This window comes from Anser anser, assembly GCF_964211835.1.
Source record: "Anser anser genome assembly, chromosome: 3".
Classification (NCBI taxonomy): Eukaryota; Metazoa; Chordata; class Aves; order Anseriformes; family Anatidae; genus Anser; species Anser anser.
The window spans coordinates 121,158,247-121,185,194 of record NC_139722.1 but is presented as its reverse complement, the minus strand read 5'-3'; the positions used below and the strand labels follow the sequence as shown (position 1 = coordinate 121,185,194).

Below are 26,948 nucleotides of genomic sequence, written 5' to 3'. Positions count from 1 at the left end.
TGCACAACAAGCTTAGGAGGCTCAGCAAAAACAACAGCTCTTAGCAAGAAAAGCATCCGTAAGAAAGTGAATCGGAGCAGCTTTCCCCCAGAGACGTCTGCTAATTAGAAGTGATAGGTAATGGATGGGGGCAGCGAGGCCCCCGGATCGCAGAGAGACTTCTCCTGGCAACCTCCCTACCTCTCCCCTCCGATTTGCTGTTCTCCAAGGCCCTGCAGATGGTGCTCTGTTTAAATTAATACCACCCTGCCAGCCAGAAGGAAGCTTCTGTTGTACTTGGCAATCCAGGTGAACAGCCTGCATTTAGGTTTCAGAATGAATGCCCCAGGTGTTTCATCAATATGGCAAGCAGCTTATGTGCTCCAGCCTCTTCAGGCCCGGTTACGACTCATCTGTGTTTTCCCATCTCCAAGACTGGCTAGAGAAAATCACAGCATTCAGAGGGCAAACTTCACACACCGGAGCACGATCTGAGCTATCTCTGTACTAAATGGCTTTGTCAGCCGTGAGCTGCGAAAGCGCCAGGGCGCTCCAAATGAGGAGCCCTCCCCTGCCTTCTCCTCTCAGATGAGCTGGATGTGGCTATGGCTGACTACAGGTGCAGGCTAGCAAAGAGCAAGCTGCTTTCGACACCAGAAGCTGTGACCAAACCCGTGCCAAAAAAGAGTTAGCACTTCGCTAACTCTTGCCTTGGGATGCGACGACGTGCAGCTGATTTCTTTCCCTCCCACACATGCATTCTTCTCCAATTATTTCGGCCATACGCTGTGATCCAGTCTGATTCACGAGCTGCACAAGAGCAAGCTATATGCATCCTTGGATGGGAGACCTCATTAACACAAGAAAGCAGTACTGGTAATCCAACGCATCACACGACACTGCTGTCTCCAAGATCAGATACAAAACCCAGGCCCTGACTACCTGTGGCCATTAAATATGCTGCAGCAGTTTCGATAAGAACAAATGGCATTAGCCCTGCTCTTCGGCCAGATCTCAACGTGCATTTTTCTCCCCTAGGTTCTCCTTGAAGGTTCATTTGGAAAGAGTTGCTGTGTCTTAAACTGTCACATTTTTATTCAGTACTGTTAAACATTGGCTGCATTTAATGCCAGAGGGAACAGTTTCACAAGCAGATACTGTAATCTCTGTATATATCAGTTTCTAAGATAACTTCGGTGACTTTAGATAGGTACCGGATATATACGTACTTATCATCTGCTTTTCATGCTCGCATACTTCAAGAGCCAGCTGGAGCTGCAAGCAGAAACACATCCAGAAAATCTATTCCCCTCTACCTCCTATGTAAGGCTGGAAACAGGCATGATTATAAATGTTCTTTGAGGATTTTTTCCTTTTTCTTCCTTTTCATTTTTGAGCAAGCTTGCTAGCATTGCAGGACCAAAAGATTCAAAACCAAACTAAAAGAGCACCCAAACTTTTGGACACCATCCTGAAAAGCAGCTCTGTTCCAGCTGGCCCTTGATGCTGTGGAGTGCTGTGGGGTTACTGAGCCATCCATCCGGTGTGGACTCCAGTTTGTGCAAGCAGATCAGGGATGAGACAAGCATCAACAAAAACAGCAATTGCATAAAGTGACCACAATAGTTGTACTTGCTGTGCACTGGGTAGTTATTGCTTTGGCAGAAGGAGAGATGAGACAAACAAAACCACAGAGGATGCCAGTTTTGGCACTCCAAGACCAGAGGGGGAGTTGTTATCTACACTCACATAAGAGGAACTGCAAAAGATCTGCTCTCTGTGGGAGGAGGCCAGAGAAAATGAGAGCACAACTCTAGCCTCTGTCAGAGATCTGGCTTTGTAGGCCAATGCAGCCATCAGAGATGAGCTCCAGACATTCACAGGAAGGACTGGGTGTGCTGGCAGGGACAAGGCCAAGAAGCTGTGGATGCATGAAGTGAGAAGCCAAGAGGCAGGGCCAGCGACTGAACTGCAATGAGAGCGCAGCAGCCACTCAAAGCTCCCAGACATGAGCATCAAATCCCAAGCGAGGGAGAGGGACTGTGACAGCGTTCACCATTGGCTTCATACGCTTCTGATCAGAGCAGGCTGGAAACAAACCCGCTTTCAAGTCCCTCTCCATGCTCGAAGGACTCAGTCCCTGACCCTCACATCCTAGAGATCCCTGCAAGGCAGCTGTGGGGGAAAGCCCCTTCCATCCTTGCCTTGCATGTTGGGCTGCTGTCAATGAAAGCACGCGACTTCGAGCCCTTTCGACGCTCAGGGAGAAGCAAAACAACAGGCAGCACAGCTGCTCTACAACTGAAAGAGCAAGTTCTGCTCAGTTTTCTGTCCTCTCCGGACTGGCGGATGGATCTTGGGCTGACGGAGGTGCCACGCTCAGGTACCTGCACCCCAGAGAGGGAGAGATGCTAAGACATGCCTTGCTGACTATCTCCCCAGTTAGTCTGTGAGCTTCTCTGCTAATCTTCCTCGTTGCCTGGACAGCTGGAAGAACCAGCCAATTTAATTTCCTTGAATCGAGCTGCTGGAGTTAGATACTGATTTTTCAGCACAGTGACATCTTATTTTGAAGCACCTGAGGTATCTCCATTTGTGCCCATTTGATGTTTTTGTGCTACGTTTCAGGCTGACAGACTATACAAACACACCCAGAGAATGTGTTTTAACTGATGAAATACCTTGTAACCATGATAGGATTTGGCCACAAATCAGGATTCTCAATTTTTTCCAGCCACTGAGACGGTGACTTTGCTGTGCTGACCCCCTAACTATATACCATTGTTAGCTGTAGCCAGGGGGCACTGAGAAAAGATTATTGACTTTTTCTTCTCAGAATCCAGAACACAGTTTAACTGATTTTCAATCCAGGTAAGAAAGGTAGAGCCTGTAAGCAACCGCTTATTTCCTCCGCAGAGAAAATGCTGAACGTGTAAACATGCCGTCTTTCAAGGGCTGTCAAGTAATGTAGGTATCGAGTGTTTTTTGACAGGATGCTGTAAATGGAATAAAGCAGGTTTTGGCCTCTGTGGTAGCTATGATTGCTGGCAGAGCTATGCCCTTCACACTCGTGATTGAGGGAAAAAAACAAACAAAGCAGGCTGCACATCCGCTCTATGGAATAATGAGACAAAAGGCTTACGTGTCCCAATGTTTCAAGCTAAGGATCCTGCACCAGTGAAACAATAACGAAGGGCTTTTTGCAGTTGAAATTTGCCAGCTGAGGAAAGCGATGTATTTTCAAACTCGGGATAGAAAGCACAAGGAAACTCTGAATCTGGAAGAAAAATAAACACTTGAGGAAAGAACAGCGTTAATCGGGTAGGGACTGATTTAAGCATCCCAGCAAATATAAGGGAAAGTAAAAGACAATGCCATTCCGTATTCTTTGTATTTTTCATGGACCTCTCAAACAGAAAACAGATTGCCTTTGCCATTGCCTACCGACTGTCTACAGCTGCAACCTGAAGCGCATCATCCAGAACACCTATTTTGCTGCTCTGGTTTAACTGCAGATTAATATGCATTCACAGCACACAGGAGTGCTCCAGGGAAGGGCCTTCGGAGCTCGTGGAAGACTCCAAAAAGGACAAACTGAACTTCCCATAAAGTAAAGGGAAGTCCCAAACAGCTGCAATCCCGCACCAATAGGTTGAGGCACCACTATCTCATGATTAAGGTATGGGTGCAGCCACAGAGATGTATGAGGGGAGATCAAAAGCTAGCTTCCTCCCTGGCAGATAATTCACAGTGATGAGACTCTGGGTCAGCTCGGGCTGCTGGGCTAACACCAGAGGTCCAGGTATACCAGTGGTGACCTCACACTCGTCTGGAGGTGATGTTTGATGAAAGCCAACAAAGTGCAGGGCAACTCTTCCAGATGGCAAGATCCGCTTGAGAGAATGCTCACCTGCTGACTGCATTAGAAAAATGTGAGGGCAGAGAAAACCTGCTGCCAAAAAATTATGGGTAACAAGCAGACAAAAGGAAGAGGATACATAGGGGTAGGAGGAAAGGATAATGCTTCGAGATCTGAATGAGGTCAGGTGGGATTTTTCCTCCTCTGGGTCAGCAGTAGCGAGAGGCAGATTTACTCTCAGTTGGGGTCAGGCCCTATCACTGCAGTCTCCACTGGACAAATTGTAGGCATATCTTCCCCCTGCTGGCGTAATAGTCCCTCCTTGTACAGCACCGGCCTTCCTCCCCAAGCACCAGGAGCAAGGGCACCAGGGCACGTACAAAGCCACGGCGTACCTCCCTGGCAGAGCCAGTGCCATGGGGGCTGCACAGAGGAAAAACACAGATCAGAGTTGAATCAAAAAGAAGGCCTCCTGACCCGGCCAATAGTGTGAAAAATGGTTAAATGCCTCCTTTCTGATAGGAGAATACGGTAAACTACTCACCCACACCGCTGGGCACAACTACAGTGATAAAGCTACTGACAGAGAAGGGACCATACATCCACCCCCCTAAAACAAATAAGAATGTCCAAGGGAACCTTTTCATCTCAGGAGATACGATGCTTTCTTTGATTTAATTCTCATTCTGTACTCAAAATTTAAGAAAAAAAAAAAAAGTCCTCCTAGATCATCTCCTCCTACCCTCATTGCTAGTTTTTATTTTATTTTTTTTTGCCATAAACCAGCACAACAACCCGAGCAGCATGGCATGTTCTGCTTGCTGTACATTATATACAACGTAAAGCATGGGGAAGCACAGAATTTCCAAAAGCCATCTCAGTTGGATCTTGTGCATATCCTATCACAGACAAACTTTATTAAAGGAGGTCAGAGTCCAAAATGAATCGTCGCATAACAAAATTAAGCCTTTCTGTTGTTGCACGCAGGGCACAGGAACATAACATTTGTCCACAAGAGATCAAATTCTTACTTGCATACCTCCACTGCACTGAAATAGCCTGGTGGATCTGTTCTACTCTAAGACTGAAATTCCTATTGCTGCAAATGGGAATGAAACCAACTGCTCAGACAGAGCCCTCTGGAGCTGTGTATTATACTTAAAACAATGGTGCCATTTCTCTGAAGGCGCTACACCTAATTTCCAGATGCATCATTAACTACGATGCCATCTGTAAAACCACAGGCCTTGGTCAGCGAGCTCTCCTTTTTCACTTATGTTACAGGATGTCGAAATCTCTCCTGTATTCCTTTCACTTGTCACTTGGATGCCATTTGATACGATTTGAAAGAGATACGTGCTTCATTTGCATAAGGTAGCCCCGCTACTCTGGAGATTTGAGCTAAAACCAAAGACTAGCAGACTTGAACACCATGTGAAATATGCATTATCTTTACGTTTTTCATACACTACAATGGCATTATCAGCCTCTTAAAGCCCTTTAAGCCTTGTATCTCAAAAGTACAAAACATGCAACATCATGTAATAATATTACAAACATATGAGGACTTAGAATGACTTCACAGCACCTGCTTTTCAGTGGGATTTTATGACTTTATATTAATTTGGCCTTCTTACCATGAAAATAAAATGTAAATGGCACTTCAAAAATATGCCATTAAAAATATCCAGTTTCTCCTCCAGCTTCTCAGAGGATTTAATCTTTTCTCTTTTTATTTTCTGTATACAGAAGAGTTCTAAAAATTATTTTATTAGATTTAATGCTGAATGTGTTTCAGTTCAGTACTGTAACATGAGTTAATTAAACCAAACAAAGGCCACATTGCCAGCGCTTTCAGAAGGAACAAAGAGATATTTTTAAATGAAAGAAAAATTGCCAATTCATAATAATATTTCTATTCTGATTACTGAAAATGACATGAAGAAAGCAATCAAATACACACAATAAACCTTAAACACTATCATTGTTAAAGCAGTCCATTTTCTTGTTTCTTTTTTTCTTTCCTGTTGCCTTTTTGTCTTGTACCCTACCATCAAGCCTGATAACATAAAGCGACTGTGACAGCAGGCAAAATGTTTAAGCTGAAAAATTCCTTACATTTTCCACTTTTTCTTAGAAAAGCACACAGAAAAAAATTATCATTTGTAACAGAAAGAGATGAAAAATAATTAAAACTTAAAACTGATCTTGCACCACCTGTTCTTTACATACGTTCAGGCTAGTACCTGATATATGGAGAGCAATGAAAAGAAACAGATTCCTTCTGTGGCAGGAAAAAAAAAATGACTTCTTTACCCCCAGGAGATTGAAATCAATATCTGGAGCAGACTACTGACTGTATAATAACCACCCAATCCTGCAAGTACGCAGTGCTGCTCAGCATGGCCCAAGCAGTACCCTTTGGGAAGGCTCACAGGGGTCTGCTTCCCACTTGCAGCCTCTCAGAGGAGGGAAGGAACATTGGGGCACTGTGTGCTGCCTGATGTGGTGCAGCTCTTCTGCTGCACCAGATGGTCCTTAGAAAATGAAAAAAAAAAAAAAAAAGAAAAAAAAAAGCCATCACCTCCACGTTGCTGTTGGTGCACACTGCTGGTCACAACAGCCTGCGAGTGACACTTCCTCCTACTGATCTTGCTGATCCTTCATCATCACGGAAGCGACTGTTCCTAGCACCCAATCTTTGCTGACATCGGAGCCTGGAGACCTCCCAGTTCAGCACTGACAAAGCCACCTCAAATATAACCACAGGCACTGGGACCAGAAAAAGCACTCCTTTCCCACAAGCTGCAACATGCAAGAGGAGCACAGAAGATGCCCACGCAGAGCCATTCGCAGGCACGCCAGGCTCACCTGCATTCAGAGGCATTTAAACAAAGCCACCCCAATCCCAGAACCACGCAGAACATTTTAGGTGCATTCACCAAAATCGACATACTGTTTGCCAACTTAGAAAAACCTGTGACCCCTTCCAAAAGGAACCTCGGGCTAGGCTGAAAGGTTTCTTTTCCCTGCCTACAGTTATGGCCCTTGCTCAAGATTTTACACTTGAGTTTTGCAAAGTTCCCCAGAAAACGAAAACATGTGAAGGGAGACGTCTTAAACCCCAAAGATATCCCCCCAGATGAAGGCACTTTTTTGGCTTTCCAGTGACAATCTGGTTACCACATACCTCCGACTAATTCCAGTGACATTCTTTGCAACAATCTGCTATCTCTAGCTCAGCTTTAGACACGTGAGTTTAAATACCAGTTTACAATTTTCTTCTTCCACAGAACAACCAGCGTTTCTGCAAAAGGTCCAAAGGTGTACTTTTTTTCATTGCCATCTACCAATGCATGTTAGAAGCAGATTTTTAAGATATATTCCAAATTTATGGTCAGACTTACTCTGCAGCAGCACATAAAACGTCATCTGATACATTCAGTGTGGGTTGTTATCAAAGAGCTGTGCACTGTGTATTTGAATCAGAATACTTATTCCTTTCTTTTTCAGGGAACCTGAATAAAAGGACTTGGAGCCTCTAAACTATGTCTTCAGCAGCCACAACACTCCAAATATCTCTGTATTCTTGTCTCCCCAGGCAAAACAAAGTATGCCTTTTTAAGGATGCATAGAGAAGATTATTAAAATCTCTCTCTTTTTTTTTTTTTTTCCTAAGACGTCCCATCCACCTTCACTTGAAGCTGAGAAGTTTGGTTAAGAAATAAAAGGTAGTTACACTTGCCATGACTCAAGAATAAAGATGTCAGGTTCATCTCAAAAGATCTTTCTCAAAAAGTACCTTGTTCCTCTATAACAACGATGTCATATCAGAGAAAGTAATTTCTTTTGACAATATTTGCAACTGTACTAATGCATGTAAAAATCATATAAATGCATGGAAATGAAACTGTAAAACATGGAGAGCTCTTCTCCCTGAAGTTTCTGAATATTTAATTCTCTCCAAGATCATGCTGTCAAATGATCTCTTTTGCTAAAGTACAGATGGATAACTACCTTAGAAATCCAGTTAAGTGAAGAATGACGTGGTAGCTACAAAGGTACCTATCTACTCAGTTAACAAAGATCGTTGAACAAAACTGGGCTTAGCTAAGAAAATGAGACAGAATTCAAATTTACCTTAAAGGGCAGTGACCAGAGGCCTGGCACCTCAGGAAATCGTGTACATTGCACGTGATCTAAACCAGTTAACCTCCCTCCGGTCCCTTCCCAAGTCTGCCTTAGGATCACATGGTTCATACACAACCAAGATGGTTATCGCAGTCCCCTACACACAGCACTCAAAAAGGTTGGGGAGCAGCTACACACAGAAATACTAATTGCATGGGCTGTGTCCTGCTCTTAAGCTAATTCCCTGGACACAAATATATTTTTCATAGGCATTAATTACAGCACTTTGATGCTTTATTGTGCTTCAGCAATAACCTGCTTCTGTGTTTCGGGACTTGTCCAGAGGAAAATAAACATATTCTTTTCCCAGGGAGGATGCTGACCAGCCACACGTCTGGGACATGAACCAGCATGTCACCAAAACCATGCAGAAGTGGCAGAATAGCTTCACCCCTTTCCTCTTGCCCACTGCCACTAGGTCAGGGTCTTTTCCACAGCTCTGGTAGTCAGAACAAAGCTGTGAAGACTACTCCTGAAACCAGGAGTTGTGTTTTGTGCTCACAACACGGCGACAGGTGACATGAGTTGACGTGAAAATTGCTTCTTAGGTGGAAAAGAATCCCAAGCCAAGCTCAAGTAATCCTACAAACAGCACAATAGGACAAAATATTTTAGCCTAAATACAGAAGATGATCAAACAGAGAAACAATGGTTAATTCTGCTCATATGTCAGTAGCTTGGTGGAAAACCTCTCCTCCAAAGAGTTGGGCAACTTCTAGAGATGACCAGAGAGAGAAATCATCATATCTAAGGCCTTTTGCAGGGAGATAGAAAGAGTTCAGAAATGAAAAAATGTAATAGGGGGGAGAGCAGGCTTCGAGTAGCAAACGGCTACATATTCAGACATGCTAGAAATTGTCTCCTAGAAAAACTGAGCTGCTTAAAACTGCAGCTAAATGTTGAACACGTGATTGTTACAACATGACAGGGCTACTTCTAGGTGGACGTATAAAGGGGCTGCCAAGCGGTGTATTAACAACACCTACACTTCCCTAGTCAGCAACCAGGTCAGTGATCACCACTGACTCTGCTTTTTAATAAAGGGATTTGAGAATATTCCCTAACCTTATAAGAAACACATATTTTCATTATTCTTTTGTGAATTAGAATGGGTGCGTTATAGTAGTTGGAAAATAACAGAAAAGGCATCTTAGCTGGTCTTTTTTCTTCAGGTGCTCCCTAATAACATATAACTTCAAGTTACAGTAGGAAAATAGGGAATAATTGGCACACGCTGTATTTTATTACTGATTTTGGAAAAAGCCGCACCAGGTTTTTATGAAACACACACAGTGCTTTACAATGTTACATTCTTCAGGGTAATCTGGCTTACTTCATTCCGCTGGCAATGGAGCAGTGAAATTGCTAAGACTTGGATCCTTCAAGTCCCAGAACGGTGCCCCAGAACTTCGGGAGCACCAGGATCCACGACTCCTTGGTAAAACTACAGGCTGTGGAGTCACCCTGGAGCTGTGAAGCCACGTGGGCTATATAAGGACCCTGCAAGCCCTAAAATCCCCAACACCACACAGATGAGCTGAGAGGAAAACTAGATCGGCACCACACCTACACTTTGTCAGAAGTTTGTGAAAACTGAGACACGCCTCGAAACCATAAAGAAACAGACTTTTTTTCTCCAAGGAAAACCAGATCACTGAAAAAAATTTCTAGCGGGCTTCAAAGCCACCATCAGTAACTAGGCAGAAATCTAGCTTCAGGTTGGGAAAGGGACTTTGATCTTCGTTGGCAATTTAGTGGATTCCACAGCTCCAGCGCTGGGGACAGCACAGGTCACAGAGGACTCCCGTTCATCTAATGGCTCCCAGTGAGACAGAGAGAGCAGAGAGGCAGTTATGTGCTACCCCTCGCTCCAGGATGAGCATGGTAACACGACAGGAAAAAATCAGATGTAGAACAGAGAGAGCAGATAGCTTAGAGATCAGTAGTTGCTAAGCGGGGCTGCGCATGTAGGGCTAATACAGGTCAAAACCACCATTGTGACACTTAGGATTCAGTTTTATGACCAGATTTCTATTTAATGGGAACTGCAGTCCCGTATCAGCTTTTTTCCAAGTGTTCTTAGGCAAAAATATGCTGGTTTATTGTACACCAAATGTACTGTGGGTGCTGCTGGAAAACAATTTCAAAGAATTAGGTTATGCGACAGCACTTAGAGATATAACAACATTTCAGGTAACCCGTTTTATGCCCTGTAATCTCTTCCCATTAAAAAGAGACTCTCTTTGGGAAGTATGTATTATTTTATCAGCTTGAACTTCAGCTGATTTTCTGTTTCTTCAACTCCTTGTCCAGATTCACCTTGCATTGTGGCAGACTTTTAAATCTCACATGGCTGACAATGTGCCCACAGAATGGGGAGCATCTAACAAGAATAGCTCTGAAGGTTCCCCTATATGTTCTTACACCCACAAGAATGAAACAATGCAAGGGAAAGACTTAACTTCATTTTGTTCTCAAAACCAAGCCAAACAACAACAACAAACCCACCACAACACAACAACAACAACACTCACACCAATTTATTTTCCCTGATGCAAAGCCAGTATGTTCAGAAAAAGCTAAACAGAGTATCCGTGGAGTTACCTAAGTGCCATTATCCCACACATAGACTCAGCACAGCATCTCCTCCTATTAAGGAGCTGATCGAAAGCTCACTTAAATCAATGAGAGTCTTTCTATGAACTTCGGTAAGCTTTGGATCAGACCGATCTTGTTCAAGAGCAATATCTGAGCCCCCTTGAAGGAACACGTTCCACAATGTTTGGAAAGAACCTTTTACTTACTTAGTACTTGAGCCTTTTAAATCAGGGGCAGGAAAAGGAAAAGTGCCAAGAACAACCTTTTTCTGACATTACCTTCTTTTCTTTAACGTTGCATATTTTAATAGTAGGTAGAACAGATGGTGAAATACAATCTCTCCACTGAGAACTAAATGACAGCCACTAGCTGTAGGGGACACTCAAGTATTAAAGGGAAGGAAATGCACAAATAATGAAAGTACATTTTGTCCAACTTGCTTTTGATGAGGCATAAAATAAAATGTAAATAATTTCTATTAGGAGGAAATTAACATAACGACTTTGGTATTTGCAATCAGAGCAAGCTCGTATTACATAACCTGGATTTGCAATTGAAGTAGAGCAATACCATTTACCTGGATTTGAAGTAAGGATTATATGAATTCTGTTTTCACTGTCAGTAATACGGCACAAACCCGATACTATTAACATGACTGATAATAAAGAGATGTGATTAGTCTCAACTTGGATAGGCAATTAAAAAAAAAAAGGAGCAGAAATGCTGGTTAGCTGTATGTGAACAGAGGTTCTGTTAACTGGGGTTTGCTGTGGAGAAAAGTGTCAATATTACTAACACACGTTTGCAATTAAGTTGCTGTCAATGTGGCTAGGAAAAGGAGTTCATAATTAGGACAACACAGTTAGTATTGACCTGAATTTTCAGTAAAAATCATGTCTCGGTTTTAATTTGGAACTATAAAATTCATCTCTGTGCTCTACAGAAGTCAACCTATATAATTATTAACTTACAGCGACTTTACAATTAAGAGAATTATTTACATAACATGTTCTTTTTACATAACCACGTGGCTGTTACAAATGGTGCACTGAATGTAATGCTCCCAGAAGAGTATCCAAGACAGAAAATTGAACTTCTAAGTTTCTTTACAAAAGCATTACTAAGGATTTAAATACTTTACTCTCGGAAAAAAAATACTGCTTCAGCAAGACCCTGTGCTCCCGCTCCAAATATTGGTTTCTTTATTAGAATTACTAGTTTTAGTTAATTACTAGCTAAATCTCTATTAATGGCCTCACTGCTCATTTGCATGCCTACTTACTGTAAATATTCTTGATGCTTCTAGTGAACATGATCAAGAGGATACTTAAATGGACAGAAATTGGTTGTTTAATCTGCACATTAATACGGAAAAACAATGAAAAGTGTGCTTATTTTAAATAACTTTAGAATCTGATTGTGCACTTTCTTGCACTTATATTCCTATGTGACTGCATGTCCAGTATATCAAAGCAACACAAAGATATGGAAGTTAGTGTGTGTTTTTTTTTTTTTTTTAGTAAATCCCTTTATACGTGCTATTTCCATGTTTCCTGACAAGCAGAAGAAAAACAGAACGTGAGCCCAGCGGAATTCTCTTTCTCATTCTATTTTTTTAAGTAGCCTTACCTTCCTCTTCTTCTACTTGTGCTCCTCCTCCTCCTTCTTTTTCTTTTTCCTCTGCACTGGGAATCAAAGGTTTCTCCTCTTCTGTTGTGCCTTCTTGGTTCAACAATGGCTCTGAATAAATTTGATAAAAAGATGAACAGTAAGGCTTTTCAGAATGTACATTGTATAAAAGGATTAACATACACTAGACAGATTACCATTAAAAACACTGGAAAAGGATCCTTCCCCTCAACAGCACAGATACAGTATCTATCTCGGGGAAATGCAATGGGCAGTCGTTGAGAGCAAGGCCTCGCTCCTCCAGCATGCTGAGCTTTCTGGGATTGGGCACAAAAAGCCCCCCATGCCTAGCTCCAAGCATCGTCCCTCACCAGGACTCCTCACAAGCCCAGGGGCACACACACTCTAATGTTTTGCTGGATGGAGGACAGAGCATTCTGTGCTCTGAACATACAGGGCTCCAGTGCTTGGCGAGAGGAACAAGGGAACAAGACACAGTGTTCACTTCTTTCTCTAATGGAGGCAGTCATTAAAACGCCATCTGATATCACTGAGAACCCATAGCTACTCCCCTGCTCTGGACTGAAGTCAGGGTTACCAGAAGATGATTCAGGTCCACAGTTTTGGTCTTGGAAGCATGGAAAACAAAAGGGAATTTCAACACTACTGCTCAGATCTGAGCAATAACAGTGTGATGAATATGCAGTACCTTCTATCTCCATGCAGGAGCTTTGGGAATCTGCCCCAGTTTTCATCTCCTCCTCTGCAGCACCATCCTGCTGTCCTGTTAGCACGACAGATTGAAAATGACATCAGTGCGAGGGCTGCATGCACGCAGCGGCAGGTTCGACAGGCACGGCACGAACCTAACACGCCGCATCGAACTCTTCAGCCATGAAATGCTTTTTGCTATTAAATGAACAATGTTAGAACTATTTCATATATGAAAATACCACCTACTAAGCTCTAAGCATTAAGGATGTTCAATGTCTGGTCACAACTGACCTGGAACAGATATTTTTTCCTTCGTTTGTAGCTCAGCCTCGACACACTGATTCTCGCAGGAGCTGTTGCAAAGCACCCCCGCTTGCTGGTCAGCTTATCAGAAGGAATAGAATCACCCCACAGGCTTTTAGAATAATGATGGGAGGGGAGGAAAAAAAGGGGGGGGGGAGGGGGAGAACAACAACAACAACAGTGCTATGTCCTCTGGATCTATATGGTTAGAAGCCCACACGCTTGGAGATGTGTCTTTGCCAGCAACACCAACAATTACTGCACCAGGCCTGTCTGGCACGGGACCTCTGCTTGCTGACAGCATTTTCCTGAGGCAGCAGAGGTCAGGCTGAAACCCACTGGATGCTGTAACTGGAGGAACTAAGGCTCCCAACTGGTTCATTATCTGCGTCTTAAAGAATTTTGAGAGAGAACTTTACCTTCGGCTTGATCTTGCTCGCACCCCATAGGATGTGCTGGGTCACTCTCCCGCGCGCCCTTGGAGTCTTTCAGGGAGTCTGAGGAAACAGCGAACACACAAACACGCGTCCTGCAGCAGTTTTTGTGCTGGAAAAGTCTGGCTGTTTCCTCAGACACTGGTGGCCCTTAGGTGCGAGGTTCATACTTGGCATTCTGATACTCGGACAGCACTTCCTGCTGCTTAACCACAGACTCGTACACTACAAAAGCATACTCGTGGGTCTCAATTATTCAAGCTGATTTCTGAATCCGTACACTTATTGAGCAGTTTCTGGCCTGCGGTACAAACCTTAGACAAGGAGTTGTCAAGAAACGATATGTAAGAAAAATGAGAAGTGCTACTGAGACTTATTTCTAATGAAATGAGTGGCACAAAGCTAGGAGAAACACAATGGACCGCCTACTTAATAAACAGAGTGACTTTTTTTTTTTTTTAATAACAATACCAGTGCTTTTCATGGTTGGATTTTCCCTAGCTTGACAAACATTCAGTCCTATAAATCCCACTGCAAATCCTGGCCTCATTTCACCAGATGACAGAACTCCCAAGGCCATTATCGTGGCCAAGACTGCTTTTGCTTTTGGGGAGACTACCAAAATGAAGCGCCCAAAGCCATACTCTGAACCAGTGGCACAGTGAGGTTTTGAATTAGACAGTATAAATCCAGCCCCTACACTCTATCTGTGGTCTTTGTATACACCAGGCATTGTTTTTTGCATGTCAAACAACATTTTCTGACTAGAGCCACTCCCTAGTGATCTATGGAGTGCAAAGACCTGCAGCGCATGACAGTAAATTACATTATGACAGTTTTGTCACAGCTCTACTTCTAGAGGGTCCCTTTCCATCATACAGCAGAGCAGATCTTACAACATACCAAAGGATGCCCGGGTAAAACTCTCTTCCTGAAACTTGCCAAGAATAATCTCTGATGGATAAGCGAGAAAGCTGGGTTGTTAACATCTGATCCAAATTTAATAATCTGTAGAAAAGGTATGCACTGAAAGTGTGTGGCTTTAATTAACTGCAAATAATCCCCCAAGGCAAATATTTAATTACCTGCACAGCTTCTTACTTCTCTCATGGCATGACAATAAGTTTATAAATCCAAGTTTGAAAGCAGAATATCTCACTGATGTACAATTTGCTAAAATTTGCCCTTGCTGCACTTTTTTTTCTACCCTACTGTGGACTTAAAACGCTGAGCACTGCTATCAGCTGGGCCACTGTGTTGGCCCTTTCATACTAGGAAGCCACATTGTGCTATGAGTTACAAGGGATTACCCTATCAGCCTGAATCGGTGCAAAAATAAATTAGAATCTCATCAAATTGCAAGTTTAATCAAAAAGCGAGTTGAAGGACCTCTTGGTCTTCAATTGGAAAGGCACTAAAAATCTTCAGGGAATTTCTCAACGTCTAAAACAAACTTTAAATGCATCGAGTGAAATTCTGGCTTCACTGAATGTCAAAGCCTGCGGGACATCGAGCAAGCCAAGGTTTGTACCACCGCTAGCCCCCTACTCTGAATTCATATAATCTTTTTCGGTATGATTTAGTTGCATGTTTGCAAATGGTACTTTACTGACAAATATGGAATCAGAAGTCCTCTGCCTTGAGTACCTTGCAGTGAGGGCCCTTCAAAGAGCCAGAAGCGTGATATTACCTGCTGGGGGTGGGAGAGGTACATGTTCCTCTGTCCCATATGGTTCTTAGAGATATCTTATCCAGTGCTGATTGCACAGTACTTTATACTGCCAGACCTGTGCCTTTAATCTCAGTCTGCAGGTGCTACCTTTCCTCCCAGAATGAGGAATGACTCCAATTTCATGCAAAAATCAATCCCCAGCATCAGAGGAACAATTACGCGCCTTGGTCAATAGCAACAAATGGAGTTTAAGGAGCCTTGTGCTTCGCTGATGTATGTGCCCCCTCACATTGTTCTTTGTCGTGCAACACCACAGCTTATGGCAAACTACAGTTATTGTGCAGCACGAGTTGTCTGCATTTCCACCCTTGGGCACAGCTGGAAGTCTGACCCTACTGCTGTGCTCAGTGCCAGCATCAGGCACCACAGCAACAGACCGTCTATGCTGTTTGGCCCATCTTCAGACATTCCCATACCTGGCTGCGCACAGTTTATTCTTACAGGATTGCAATTTAACGTTAAGCTTTCATTTTGGATGTAAACAGTTTCCTAATTGTTCCAGGGTTCAAGAAAGCATTTTAGTTGCACAGGATTCAAAATTATTCCAGGCAACATAAAATGTTCATTTTGCACATGTTCTTTTTTGTCAAGCGTGTTTCTGAAAAGAGCAGAACATGGGCAGGAGTTGCTGCCTCGCTGAAGGAGCCTGCGGTTCCTATTTCAGCAGGAGAGATCAGTAGCTGCATTAGCATGTAGATTCTGAGTTTCAAAATCTTTAAGGTCAAGACCATATCAAAGATTTCTTCTTTTCAAATGCAAATAGTAGATCAAATATTCAAGCCAAAAGGTCCAAAGACAGATTTACTTTTAGGATTAACAAGAATAAAATAAAGCAAAGGAATAAACCCAGATTTATGAAGAAAATCTCAGGCAGGCAAGAGTAAAAAATGTAAGATTAAATGCACAGGTCAATAAAAGCTGGTCCCAAATTGGATACGAGGCAAGAACGCTGCATCTGTTTCAGCTGGCAAGCAGTGGTGGGAATACCACAAATGCTGACTAAATACAAGTTTCTCTTCGCAAGTTTTCAGTAGGGTAGCAGTATTGCTCAGGAAGAGGTGGTCTTCTGTGCTGACTTAGTCCTCTAGAGCCATCCAGAACTGGGCTTAAGCCAGTATGATAGTCCTAAAAGACTCCATGTCCGCACAAGCTCTGGACATCCCTACAGCCTTCATCCACCACCAAATGGCTAGGAACTAACTCTGATTTTTTAAATGGTATAAAGCAGTGGTATAAATGGTATAAAGCAGATTTTTTAAATAGTATAAAGCAGTGTCAGTCATCTCCTAACACAGCTACTCATCTGCCAAGTTGCACCAAGAACTCTAGTGAGGGTATCATTTCTCAGCAAAGTAGGTTTGTTTTTTTGGTGATGTACATGGGGCACCATTCGCTTTGGGGCTGTAAAGGGTTAGCATTCCACCAGGAGGGACTGAAAGTAAGCAGTGCTTCTGATACTGCATTGTAGCACGGTTCCTGGTGTCATCACTGATCACACACAAATGAACCAAACATGACATTTAGTGACATAAATGAATCAAAGATAGGCCACTTTCATCTACTGCACATAAAGCAATGAAGTGCTTATGAACATCTGAGTGTAAAACCGATTAATTCCTTCAAACCCGCTTTTACCTGGTGGCTGCTTTACCTGCAGTGGCAGTATCCACGTAAGGAGCGCTCGCTATGACCCCGCTTGCTCTGCACCCCTCCATTGTATTGAAACAACTATCTCGTGGAGTTGTGTGGCTACATGGACCTGGGAATTAACCCCAGCCTTTAAAAAATCATGTAGAAAATATTTGGACATTAAGAAAGAGGGTCAGAATACTCACCACACACATTACTGTTCTAATATACCAACTGCATGTTGACTTCAACTCCAAGAAAACTGTGTAACTTGCAATAAGCTATCAATTCTACCCTTCCTGCCAATAATCAGGCATTATTTTTTATAAAGACTGCATAAAACCCCCTGTTTTTCCATGTCATTCATGTGTGGTTTTTTTTTTTGACTGTACAAAGCAACACTGCTCAAACAAAATTTTGCAAATGCTTAGGAAGAGGAGAAATGGTAAGATCTGAATGTTAAGTGGTTTTAATGATCTTTTAAAATTCACTTCCCCAGCTACTCTCTGTATGGCTTATTTACTGAGTCATTTCTAATGTGCAACACACCTGGGTCCTGCACACAGCATAGATAAATCACCACATTTTAGGGAGCTGTAAGACGATTAAAGAGGGAAAAAGCTGGCCATTATGAAAGAAGCAGGTTCAGTGCATTTTATTTTTTAAGCATGATACTGTGAAAAATGACTGGAATATTTCCAGAGTGAAAGAAATCAAGCAGGCGTCTAAAATTACAGGTAATGGTGTGCACGGAGGCTGCCACATGATTAGGGTATTCTTTTGCCTCATAAACCGAGGAAAATGTGTTAAAATGAAGTACTATAAAATGGTGATTTATAAGAAGTTAGGGAGATATTCTTGAGCTTTGACTTTAAAATGTTATTTTTATATCCACCAAGATTTCATTTTAATCTATCTTTATGACGGATTAGATTTATTTGAGCCCAAGTTTATATGGCTTGGTAAAACAGACCTTTTTAGGTGCAACAACCTGTAGAGAGATTTTTGCAAGTGTTCAGGTAATACAGCAGGCACTTCATCTCCCCAGGTGGGGGTCCAGCGGGTAACGCTCCCACTCGCTCATGCTTCCAGCTGCCAGAAGGGCATCTCCTCTAACTTCCCCTCCTGTCCACAAGAGACATTTCAGGTGCAGTTGGTAAGATAACTGTGGGCACCCTGCTGCTGCTGCCAGGGCAGGGCCCATTGCATGGGGCACTGGGTAAGGAAAACACTGAGAAAAACCTGGTGGTCTCAGTTAGACCCTTCCCAGGAGAAGGTGCTGCCCGACTGAAGGTAGGAGAGAGGAGCTGGAAGGAGTAGGTGATGGTCAGGCTGGCGGGAGCGCAGCTGGATGGCTTCAGGTCAGCTAATATTTAAAAATAAGTAGGATTTAAATAAACCAGCTAAGCAGATTAGTGTCAGCTGTTGCAGCTGCCTGTACGGGAGAATGGTAAAGCAGAAATATCTCGAGTAGTTTATGGCCTTGACCCTGTCTGGATGCACAATGCTACAGATAGGTCAGATTAAAAGGAAAAGTGAGTAACCTGCATCACGTACAGCTCACACTGACCATTATGATGGTGCTAAGAGAACAGGCATTTGGTTGGATGTTGATGGTTATGTACCTGGTTGAAAATAAAAATAAATAAATACCCCCCCCCCCACCACATCACTTAGCTTGCGTTAGCCAATTTGCTTTCACCGAAATCATTCTAACCAAGGGAGAGAAAAATGTTATCCCTGCAGCTGGCACGCGGAGCCACAGCTACAGTTGGGGGTGTTGAAACTCTTCCATTTAAAAAGGTTCTTTCTCAGTTACCTATAATTGAATTTTTTCAGGCTGAAATTTTCCAGGCCTAATCATAGCCCAAGGGTAAAGTAAAAACATTTCATTGGTGGCTGCTGAGCGCTCAGCACTTCTGAAAATCGGGTCATTCATTCAGATGTCTTAATATATACTTAAGAGCTGATTTTAAACACCTCTTTTTGAGCACACTGCCCTTCCAGTCAGTCTGCTTCACCCACTCATCAATGTCTAATTTATGCCAATTTACCCAGCTCCCCTGGATTTGAAATGCTATATCTTTCCGGTTATCCCTTCTCAATCATTTATGTCTTTAGGACACCAAGATTTTTCCATGGTGAGAACTACAGCAGGCCAAACAGGAATTATATATCCTGTATGTTTTACACGCAAGATACTTGCAGGCTTCTGGGTTGTACAAAGTGAGTTTTTAGGGCTCAACTCTAGCCAAGGCATATACCTAATGCAGTCTCTGACATCATAAACTCTCCAGCTGACTGAACCTGACTCCATTTCGAAGAACATAGAAAAATAGTGACTTGCTTTAAATGGCACTCCCGCAGGAGCGCAGACTGGTGAACACCTGGAAATAATTAATCGCTGCTTTATTTTTAAAATTAATTAGCATATGATTTAATTTAGTTGACCTTCAAATGAAAATTTAGTTCTTATTAAGTGCTAATGAATTAAAATCAGTGTATTGTGCACAGAAACTTTCCCATGATTACATAATGGGGACTTCATTCTTTATCTGTGCTAAATCCATTCCCTTTTTTCATTTTTCTGCCAGAAAGCCCCATCATTAAGTCAGGTTAAATAATAATCGGTAGGACAGGTATATGAGAAGCAAATGAAGAATACACACTCTCTCACACACTCACTCGGTCCATTTAAAACGAGTTGGTAGTCCCAGCACAATCTTGTGTGGACAGGCATTCCAGACTGAGTGCAGCCTGTCTGATACATGTTTTATCTGCTGCATAAACATTAATGGCCTTAATCACTTTCTTCTGTCCTTCCACTTCATAAAGAGGAGCATCTCTAAGTTGAAATACGCTGTGTATAAAAGGATCTACTTCCATATGCACAGTAATGAAGCGCTACGAAGGTGCTGCCGAGAGGTGTCAGCTCTCTCCTCGAGAGCTAATAGATATGCATGCAAGTTTTCAAGGGTAAAATTGCAACATTTCTTTGCTCTATTTCCAGACAGTGGAAAGAGAAGCTTGGCACAGGCTGAAGTAAGAGGACACCTCCACAGCATAACATCAAATGTCTTGATATTCTTGTAATACGACTATTCTGCTTTGCTTCCTGAGGACAGGGCACTCAGGAAGTTCCGTCTTTTCAAAGACCACATGTGAACTGTGCCCACATGAACTTTTTTTTAATGAACTCTCTAATGAATGACAGGAGAGATACGAGCACACAATAATGTGGGACATGTAATCCCACAGTAGATTTTCATTTTCCATCAGAGCTCCTTGAAGCATTATTCCTGCATTGTTCAGCACATTCTATTATGAACTGTACTTCCCTTTTCCCATCCTTTCCCTTCCCTTTAAATAAATAAATAAATAAAGGATAAAGAAGGCTCCAGTTAAGAAAAAATATTAGAACTTCGTGATAGCATAGATGCGTGTGCTTCAAAAGCCCCTTGGAAGAGAAGAAAATTAACACTTGAATAAATTCCCAACCAGTTAAAGTGCTCTCCTGATCAGGAACATGTTCCTGAATTAGAGCGTGGGTTTGCGTGAGACCTACCATTTTCTGCCACAGACCCTACCAAAAAGTGTTGAGCTGTGCTACTGTGGGACTGGCAGAAGCCTTTTCGTGACAGTCTGCCACTGGCAATATTCATTGAGAGCTATGATAAAAGTCATCACAGAAATAATTCTAACCAGTGGAGAGAAAAAATTTATCACTGTATCTGGCCTGCCAAGCCACGATGTTCAGGCTGAGAGACAGCGGCATCCGTTTTGAGCAGCCGCACGTTTTAGAACAGAAAGGAAGCATTTCAGTGTGCTCACTATTTTCTGATCCCAGAGATATGTGGGGGGGAAAAAAGGAGTGGAAAACTTACTAGCTGATGCTAATCCAAGTCAAAATACACGTTTCCGTGCACTCACCAGAACTGGCATTAGAGAGACTGCTGAACTGCCACAGCAGGCTTGGAAACCTCCTATTCTGAGTGGTTTAAACCATGCATTTTGGAAGTTTGTAGCCCAGACTTCTTCACTACAAATCTTGTTCCATGGTAATTAGGTGAAAGGAATAGAAAAACATAATTTCTTTGAATGCTTTACATCCAGGTCATTTAGCTGAGGATAAACTACAGAAATGAGTATGTTCCAGAACCTGGCAGGTTTTAGTTGCGTTAACTCAGTGGGCAAACAATTTGAAGGCTGAAATTTATTTTGGGAGCAGCAGGTGTTTTCAGAAATGCCAGGATTTTGTAAAAGTGCCATTTCCCAAGCAGTAGCAGGTTTTTTGTAACACCAGTATTCAGTGTTAAACTAATTCAACATCTAAAATCTGAAAAATTGAGAATATACTAATGCAAATAAGGATTAAAACCATGGCCTGATGGATGCGGCAGTCTCATCGTTCAAAACTCTTGGTTTTCCCTTAAATAACTAGCAACCTAATTCCGAAACAGGCTCTCTTCCCCACCATTCCTTCCTTTGTACTAGCATGACTTTACACACAAAATATATGGAGGAGAGTCTGTCTCACTCCTTTTCCCCTACCAGACGCTTTCTGTCTTATTTTTGAGGAGAAGTAGGACATCCAAGAGTAATGACCCTTTGGGCTTCTCAGGTTACCATCTCTTCTTCTGCCAGCCTCTTGAGAGAAGAGGGGAAAACATTATTCTCTTAGAACACTATAGGAAAAGCGAGAGGCATAACACAAAGACAGCTACTTTCCCGAGAAGAGGCAACTAATACAAAAGGTCAAAAAACTGGAGCATCAAAAAACCACAGAGATGGTCACTGAACAGCATATCAAAAGGCACGGATGTCATAGTCATGAACAAGCACGCAAAGCACTAGCAAAACATTTGGATCTTTGGTAAAGACTGCACACAACAACAACAAGAAATCCTAATCCAAAAACCCACCGTGGGCCTCACATTACACAGCATCAAAAAGCACATCCAATGGGTGATCACATAAGTACAGTATACATAAAAAGGCCAAGTGTCACTGAGAAAAGAGCGATGAGTGACAGGTAATTGCCTGCTATGGCTGGGGCTGAATCTATCAGTATTCCTGCCTTAAACTAGCCTTGCCATGACCTTAATCTGTGAAGATATCGATAGCAAAAGCCAGTACTCTGGCAAGGGTTTGAGGGCTTTTTTTCCCCACAGTATCAATCAATCAGTTGAGAGAGCACTTAAATCAACCTGTGCAAGGCTTTGAACTCATAATCAGGTAAGTATGTGGGCTCTCTAGCATGTTCTTTTGGAACAAAAGGGCAAGATCTCACACCCTGTCACACTTATCTAGAAAAATGAGAAGAGAGTCAAGCAGTAACGCTGAATTAAACATTCGATCTTTTAAAATAAATAAGTTAATGGATGTTAATAATTATGTTATCTCAGTAAAATGCATTAAAATTTTCTATTAGGCTTTCTTGAAGGTTGTACTGATGGACTGCATTTATTATAGATAGCACAACTCCTGTTTTGAATTACCAGTAGCGAACATTTTATAAATCACCCAGGCTTTTTCCTGACACCCCCCTTCCACCCCCCCAAATGCCAAAAACCATAGAGCGGCACAAGCAATTAATAGCGTGATATCATAACAGTATCAAAAACAGTAGGTCTGTGCACTGGTTCCTATCTGTAAACCAACAACTCCACAGGAAAAATCTCAGCTTGAAACATTTAAATTAGATCATCTCTCTTTCTTGTTTCCTAAACTCCCTGTCATTTGGCCCCGTGACACTTTCAAATATTTATCACAAACTAAATGATCTGAGTGCCCAGCACAGTCTGCACAAGATAAACATTACTTTCTCCCTCTCAATTATGACTTCAATTCCTTCTGTCTCCTCTTGATGTGTTTATAGCTATTGTGTTTTTCTTTTTCCCCATCAGGAGAGCACTGAATAGGGAGCTAACACAGCTGAGATAGATGCGCACGCTTAACTTTACGCGTGTGAGTCATCACAGCGAACCCAAGCTTCAGGCTAATTTCTGACATGTCATGTATGATACTGCAGTATTACCTCCGTAACAAGGGGACTTAGGAATTCATGGCATCTCTCCTACCAGCACAACAGCTGGTGCCAAGTAGTTTTATTACAAAGACTTTTGTAAATCAAAATCCAAGCATTTACCTATTTCTGTATGGTTTAACTGTGATTTTAGCAATTTCCAGACAAAGAAAAATACAGTTTTATGAAACGTCCTCTTGGGATTGGGTATTTTGCAATGTAATTTACAATCTGTACCTTTATCCTCACATGGCTCTGTGGCTTCTGATGATGATAGGCTGGCTACAGCTGAAGGTTTCGTCTCATCTATAAGAACCAAGGAAATTAAAGAGACGTTATTCATTAGATGGCAAAATAATGAACTGGTTTACTGGAAAAAAAAAAAAAAGGCATTACACCTTATCTGAAGCACGATACTATACTTGAATTTGATTTTCTGGGCTTCGGTCCATTCACGCTGTATTCTCTGGCCATTACTGGTCTGATTGTCTTCCCTAAGCCAGGGGTAAACTTAGATTACAGTACTGCCAGTTAAAGTCCATATTTCAATTTCCCATAATAGAGAGAGAGGAACAGCTATCAATTTCATGAATAGGCTGCTGTGCTTGTTGCTTTGAGATTCCTTTTTTCATTTAATCCATCTATTTTGAGAAAAAAACAATTAAGCCATTCTTTAACTTTAATCATGTCCGTGAATCCCGTTGGAATCAAAATGATTAAATGCAAACGCTTTTCTGAAAACAGAAGCTTTCGTAAATCAGGCCCGAAATTTAGCAAGTCCCTGAAAATCTGTGGTGCATAGATGTTGAATGTCAGAGCATGCTGCTAAAACCATGATCTTTAATAGATTAAATTAGTAATTAGTACCTGAATTTAACAGACTTTTTTCACCTTCACTGTTGCTTTTTCTTGGCAATTTTTGTTAGCTAAAAACTTTGGAAATCTGCTTTCATTTTTATTCTTTCTTTTCTTTCACAAGACTTGCCTCTGGTGATTCTGACCCCCCCCCCCCCTTCCCTCAATATACTCATTGAATATTTTTAACAAGCTTGAAACAAGAGCTCTGAACCACCTGCCATTTTGTTTTCCACATCTTAACTGTGAAGTTCACTGATGATAGGACAGAGGCCAGATTATAAAAAAAAAAAAACAACAATGTAATAGCTGAACTATTTTAGGCCAGTCTTTGTATGCTATAACTGGCTTTTTCATGTACTATGTAATAAGAATATATACATCTTTATGTAATGGACTGGCTAAGACTACAGTTTCTATTTTTTTCCCCAATGTTTTCTTTTACGATATTAAAGTAATGATTTTTGATTTGTCATACTCAGATGAAGGTTATGCCTTTTGGTTTAGAAAATACAAATAAGAACTTCAACATTTGAAGAGATTGCTCCTTACATTTATCTTTCATGGTGTTTAGAACTGTTTTAGCCACACAACCGTGTATCTTAGAATATCAGGTCATTTCCTACACCACCAAGGAAGGGAACAGAAGCAGCAACCCTAGAAATTACTGATGATGTTTTGTCTCCCCACTTGAGGAATGTGGAAAGTGGCAGCAATTCATCAGCTGAACATTACTCACTGGAGGTAATTGTACACCTCTCTGTTCTTATCAGTAGGTGAACCAGTAGCGATAAATGTTAAGTCAAATAATTTTTTTCTGTAACGCTGTGTGCTTGCGTCTGAGGAGGTGATTCATGCGTAGGAACAATGCTGTCTTTAGGCGAGTTCCTGCAATATGACGTTTTCTGGATTTGGGACTTAAAAAGTCTGGATCCTTTCTTTAACACTCTTCATGAGAGTAACAAAACATGATTACCAATATGAGATAGCACAAGAGCATACGCGATATCTCTGATAAACCAGGTATGACAGCTTCTAACATAACAAGTCATAATGACAGTTTTGGAAAAGAAAGAAAAAAAAAGAAAAAACACAATGCATTTAACACACCTCCAGCAGCAAAGTAATAATTAAGAGACGTGCATTTCCCTCACTTCTCTTGGGAAAAATGAAACGTATCACATTCACTCCAGCTGTTTTGCAAATCAAAACACCAAGGAAATATACATACCATCAGAGTCAATACAGTTGACAAGTACAGCGGGCTATATTTGGCATCTATAGACAGTAACATAACTGAGTTTAACAGGAATCTCTGCAGCTGGAGTAATCCTGAGCTAGGAGCCAAGCAATATTTGGTACAGTTAAAAGCTCTGCATTGCTTGAGCAAAGAGATCCCCCTGCCTAGCAAGAGATTAAAAACAGAGCCTGAATTCAGACAGGTCAACTCCTTCCACACTTCTGCCCGACCAGCATAACAGTAAAAACCCAGGAAAGGAAACATGGTTGTCCTTCAGCGCATACAAAATAGCCCAGCATGCTTATCCTGGGGAGGATAAAGGGCCCCAGTCCAAAGCTAGAGTGCTGTGTGCCTATGTCCTCACCTCACACTGCCTGCCACGCGTGGGGATGTAAAGAAGCAGAGACAAAGGCAACAAAAAATACAGAGGGACTTCAAGTACTTGAGGCCACCAGCATCAGCTGTTAACACACGGTTGCAGAAGACTGCCCAGGGGAGAGCAGGGAGAAATGCTGCGCTACCACACGCATAGTGCTCACCGTGTGGGACAAACAAGGGCCCTCGTTAAATGAGCTCCTCTTCTGGAAAGAGTCATGATACAGTATGCAAAACAGATCAGACAAGACTCCAGGCTTCCTATTTTTTTCTGCTGCATTTACTGGCTGGCCTTCTTCAGCTCAGTTTTCCACATATTGATAACAATCTTTAAGTCTGATTAAAAAGATAGCTCTCTATAAAACTGTTTCATGCTCTGTGAATTAAGGTAGCATCCTGCACTACTATGAGAAAAAAATAACCAGGAAACGTATTGTATTGCAGGTAATGCTACGAAAAGAAATCCTAGGAAAGAAGGGTATTTACAAGCATTTTGATTGCTACATCAGCTCTTTTGATAACTGCTTAATTCTTAAGTCTTTTGCATTGAACAGAGTTGGGTACAATTAAAAATATAACTAGAAATGGAAAAAATATAGAAAAAAATCTATTGCAAACATGGAGTGACATTGCATTTTAAAATACTGAACTTGCTACCTTGTAATACGTAATTTATAATCATGCCATCTGCAAAATCCACTGCTCATGAACTCTGGCATTTGTTCACAGTATCTGTAATGTCTTTCTGTATGGATTTAAGTCTTCATAACCCCAGAGACTTGTGTAGACAATTTATTGAAACCTGAAAACTTTAGAAGTATGGTTCTCGGTACAGAAAGACTGCTTCCACCTTTCCCAAATTTCCTTCCCTGCCCCCTGCTCCCCTTCTACCCCATCCTCCCACCCCTCCCCCCCCTTTTGTATTGTATGCAGAGTGCTACTCTGGTGTAGACAGAGAAGTAGAAATATTTCTCTCTAGTTAGAGGATCAGCTAGAGGTTATCCACTTTAAAGAGGGAATGTGGAGTTGATAGGTTAAAGAGGGAAATCTGTATTCCTGCATTGCAATTCATTCATTCATAACGAATGGAGTTGTGGTCTATAATTGGAGACTTGCACGAGCTCGGAGCTAATCTGGTGAAAATCTACAAATGTGTTCCCTCAGTAGCATTGATGAGGGTTATTGTTCCAGGGTGGATAAAACCTCAGAGTCCTTTAAGGAACTGTGCACTTACCTGCTTCTCGGCTCGGGCCCTCAGTGTCTTCCATGTTTTGCTTCTCCTCTGTGCTGTTACCACCTATCAAGAAAACCACACTACAATTAGTTATGATGCGTCTGTTTATTGGTAACAGCAGCAGCAATATTAATTGTCACCAACGCAGCTC

The 26,948-nt window shown here is 42.0% G+C and overlaps 1 protein-coding gene across 9 annotated transcripts in view; it reads right to left on the bottom strand.

Moving 5' to 3' along the window:
- MACROD2 (mono-ADP ribosylhydrolase 2) overlaps positions 1-26,948 on the bottom strand; it is an 859,998-nt gene that overhangs the window by 23,899 nt on the left and 809,151 nt on the right. For 4 of the 9 annotated variants that reach the window (XM_083829142.1, XM_083829141.1, XM_083829144.1 and 1 more), the window contains 6 exons: positions 26,798-26,860; positions 23,331-23,399; positions 13,693-13,770; positions 13,262-13,354; positions 12,966-13,040; positions 12,257-12,367 (listed from right to left, as the gene is read on the bottom strand). In XM_083829142.1, coding sequence (XP_083685268.1) covers positions 12,257-12,367; positions 12,966-13,040; positions 13,262-13,354; positions 13,693-13,770; positions 23,331-23,399; positions 26,798-26,860 — 489 coding nt within the window. The remainder of the gene's footprint in view (positions 1-12,256; positions 12,368-12,965; positions 13,041-13,261; positions 13,355-13,692; positions 13,771-23,330; positions 23,400-26,797; positions 26,861-26,948) is intronic. The other 5 variants (XM_083829146.1, XM_083829145.1, XM_083829149.1 and 2 more) reach the window with 2 other exon arrangements.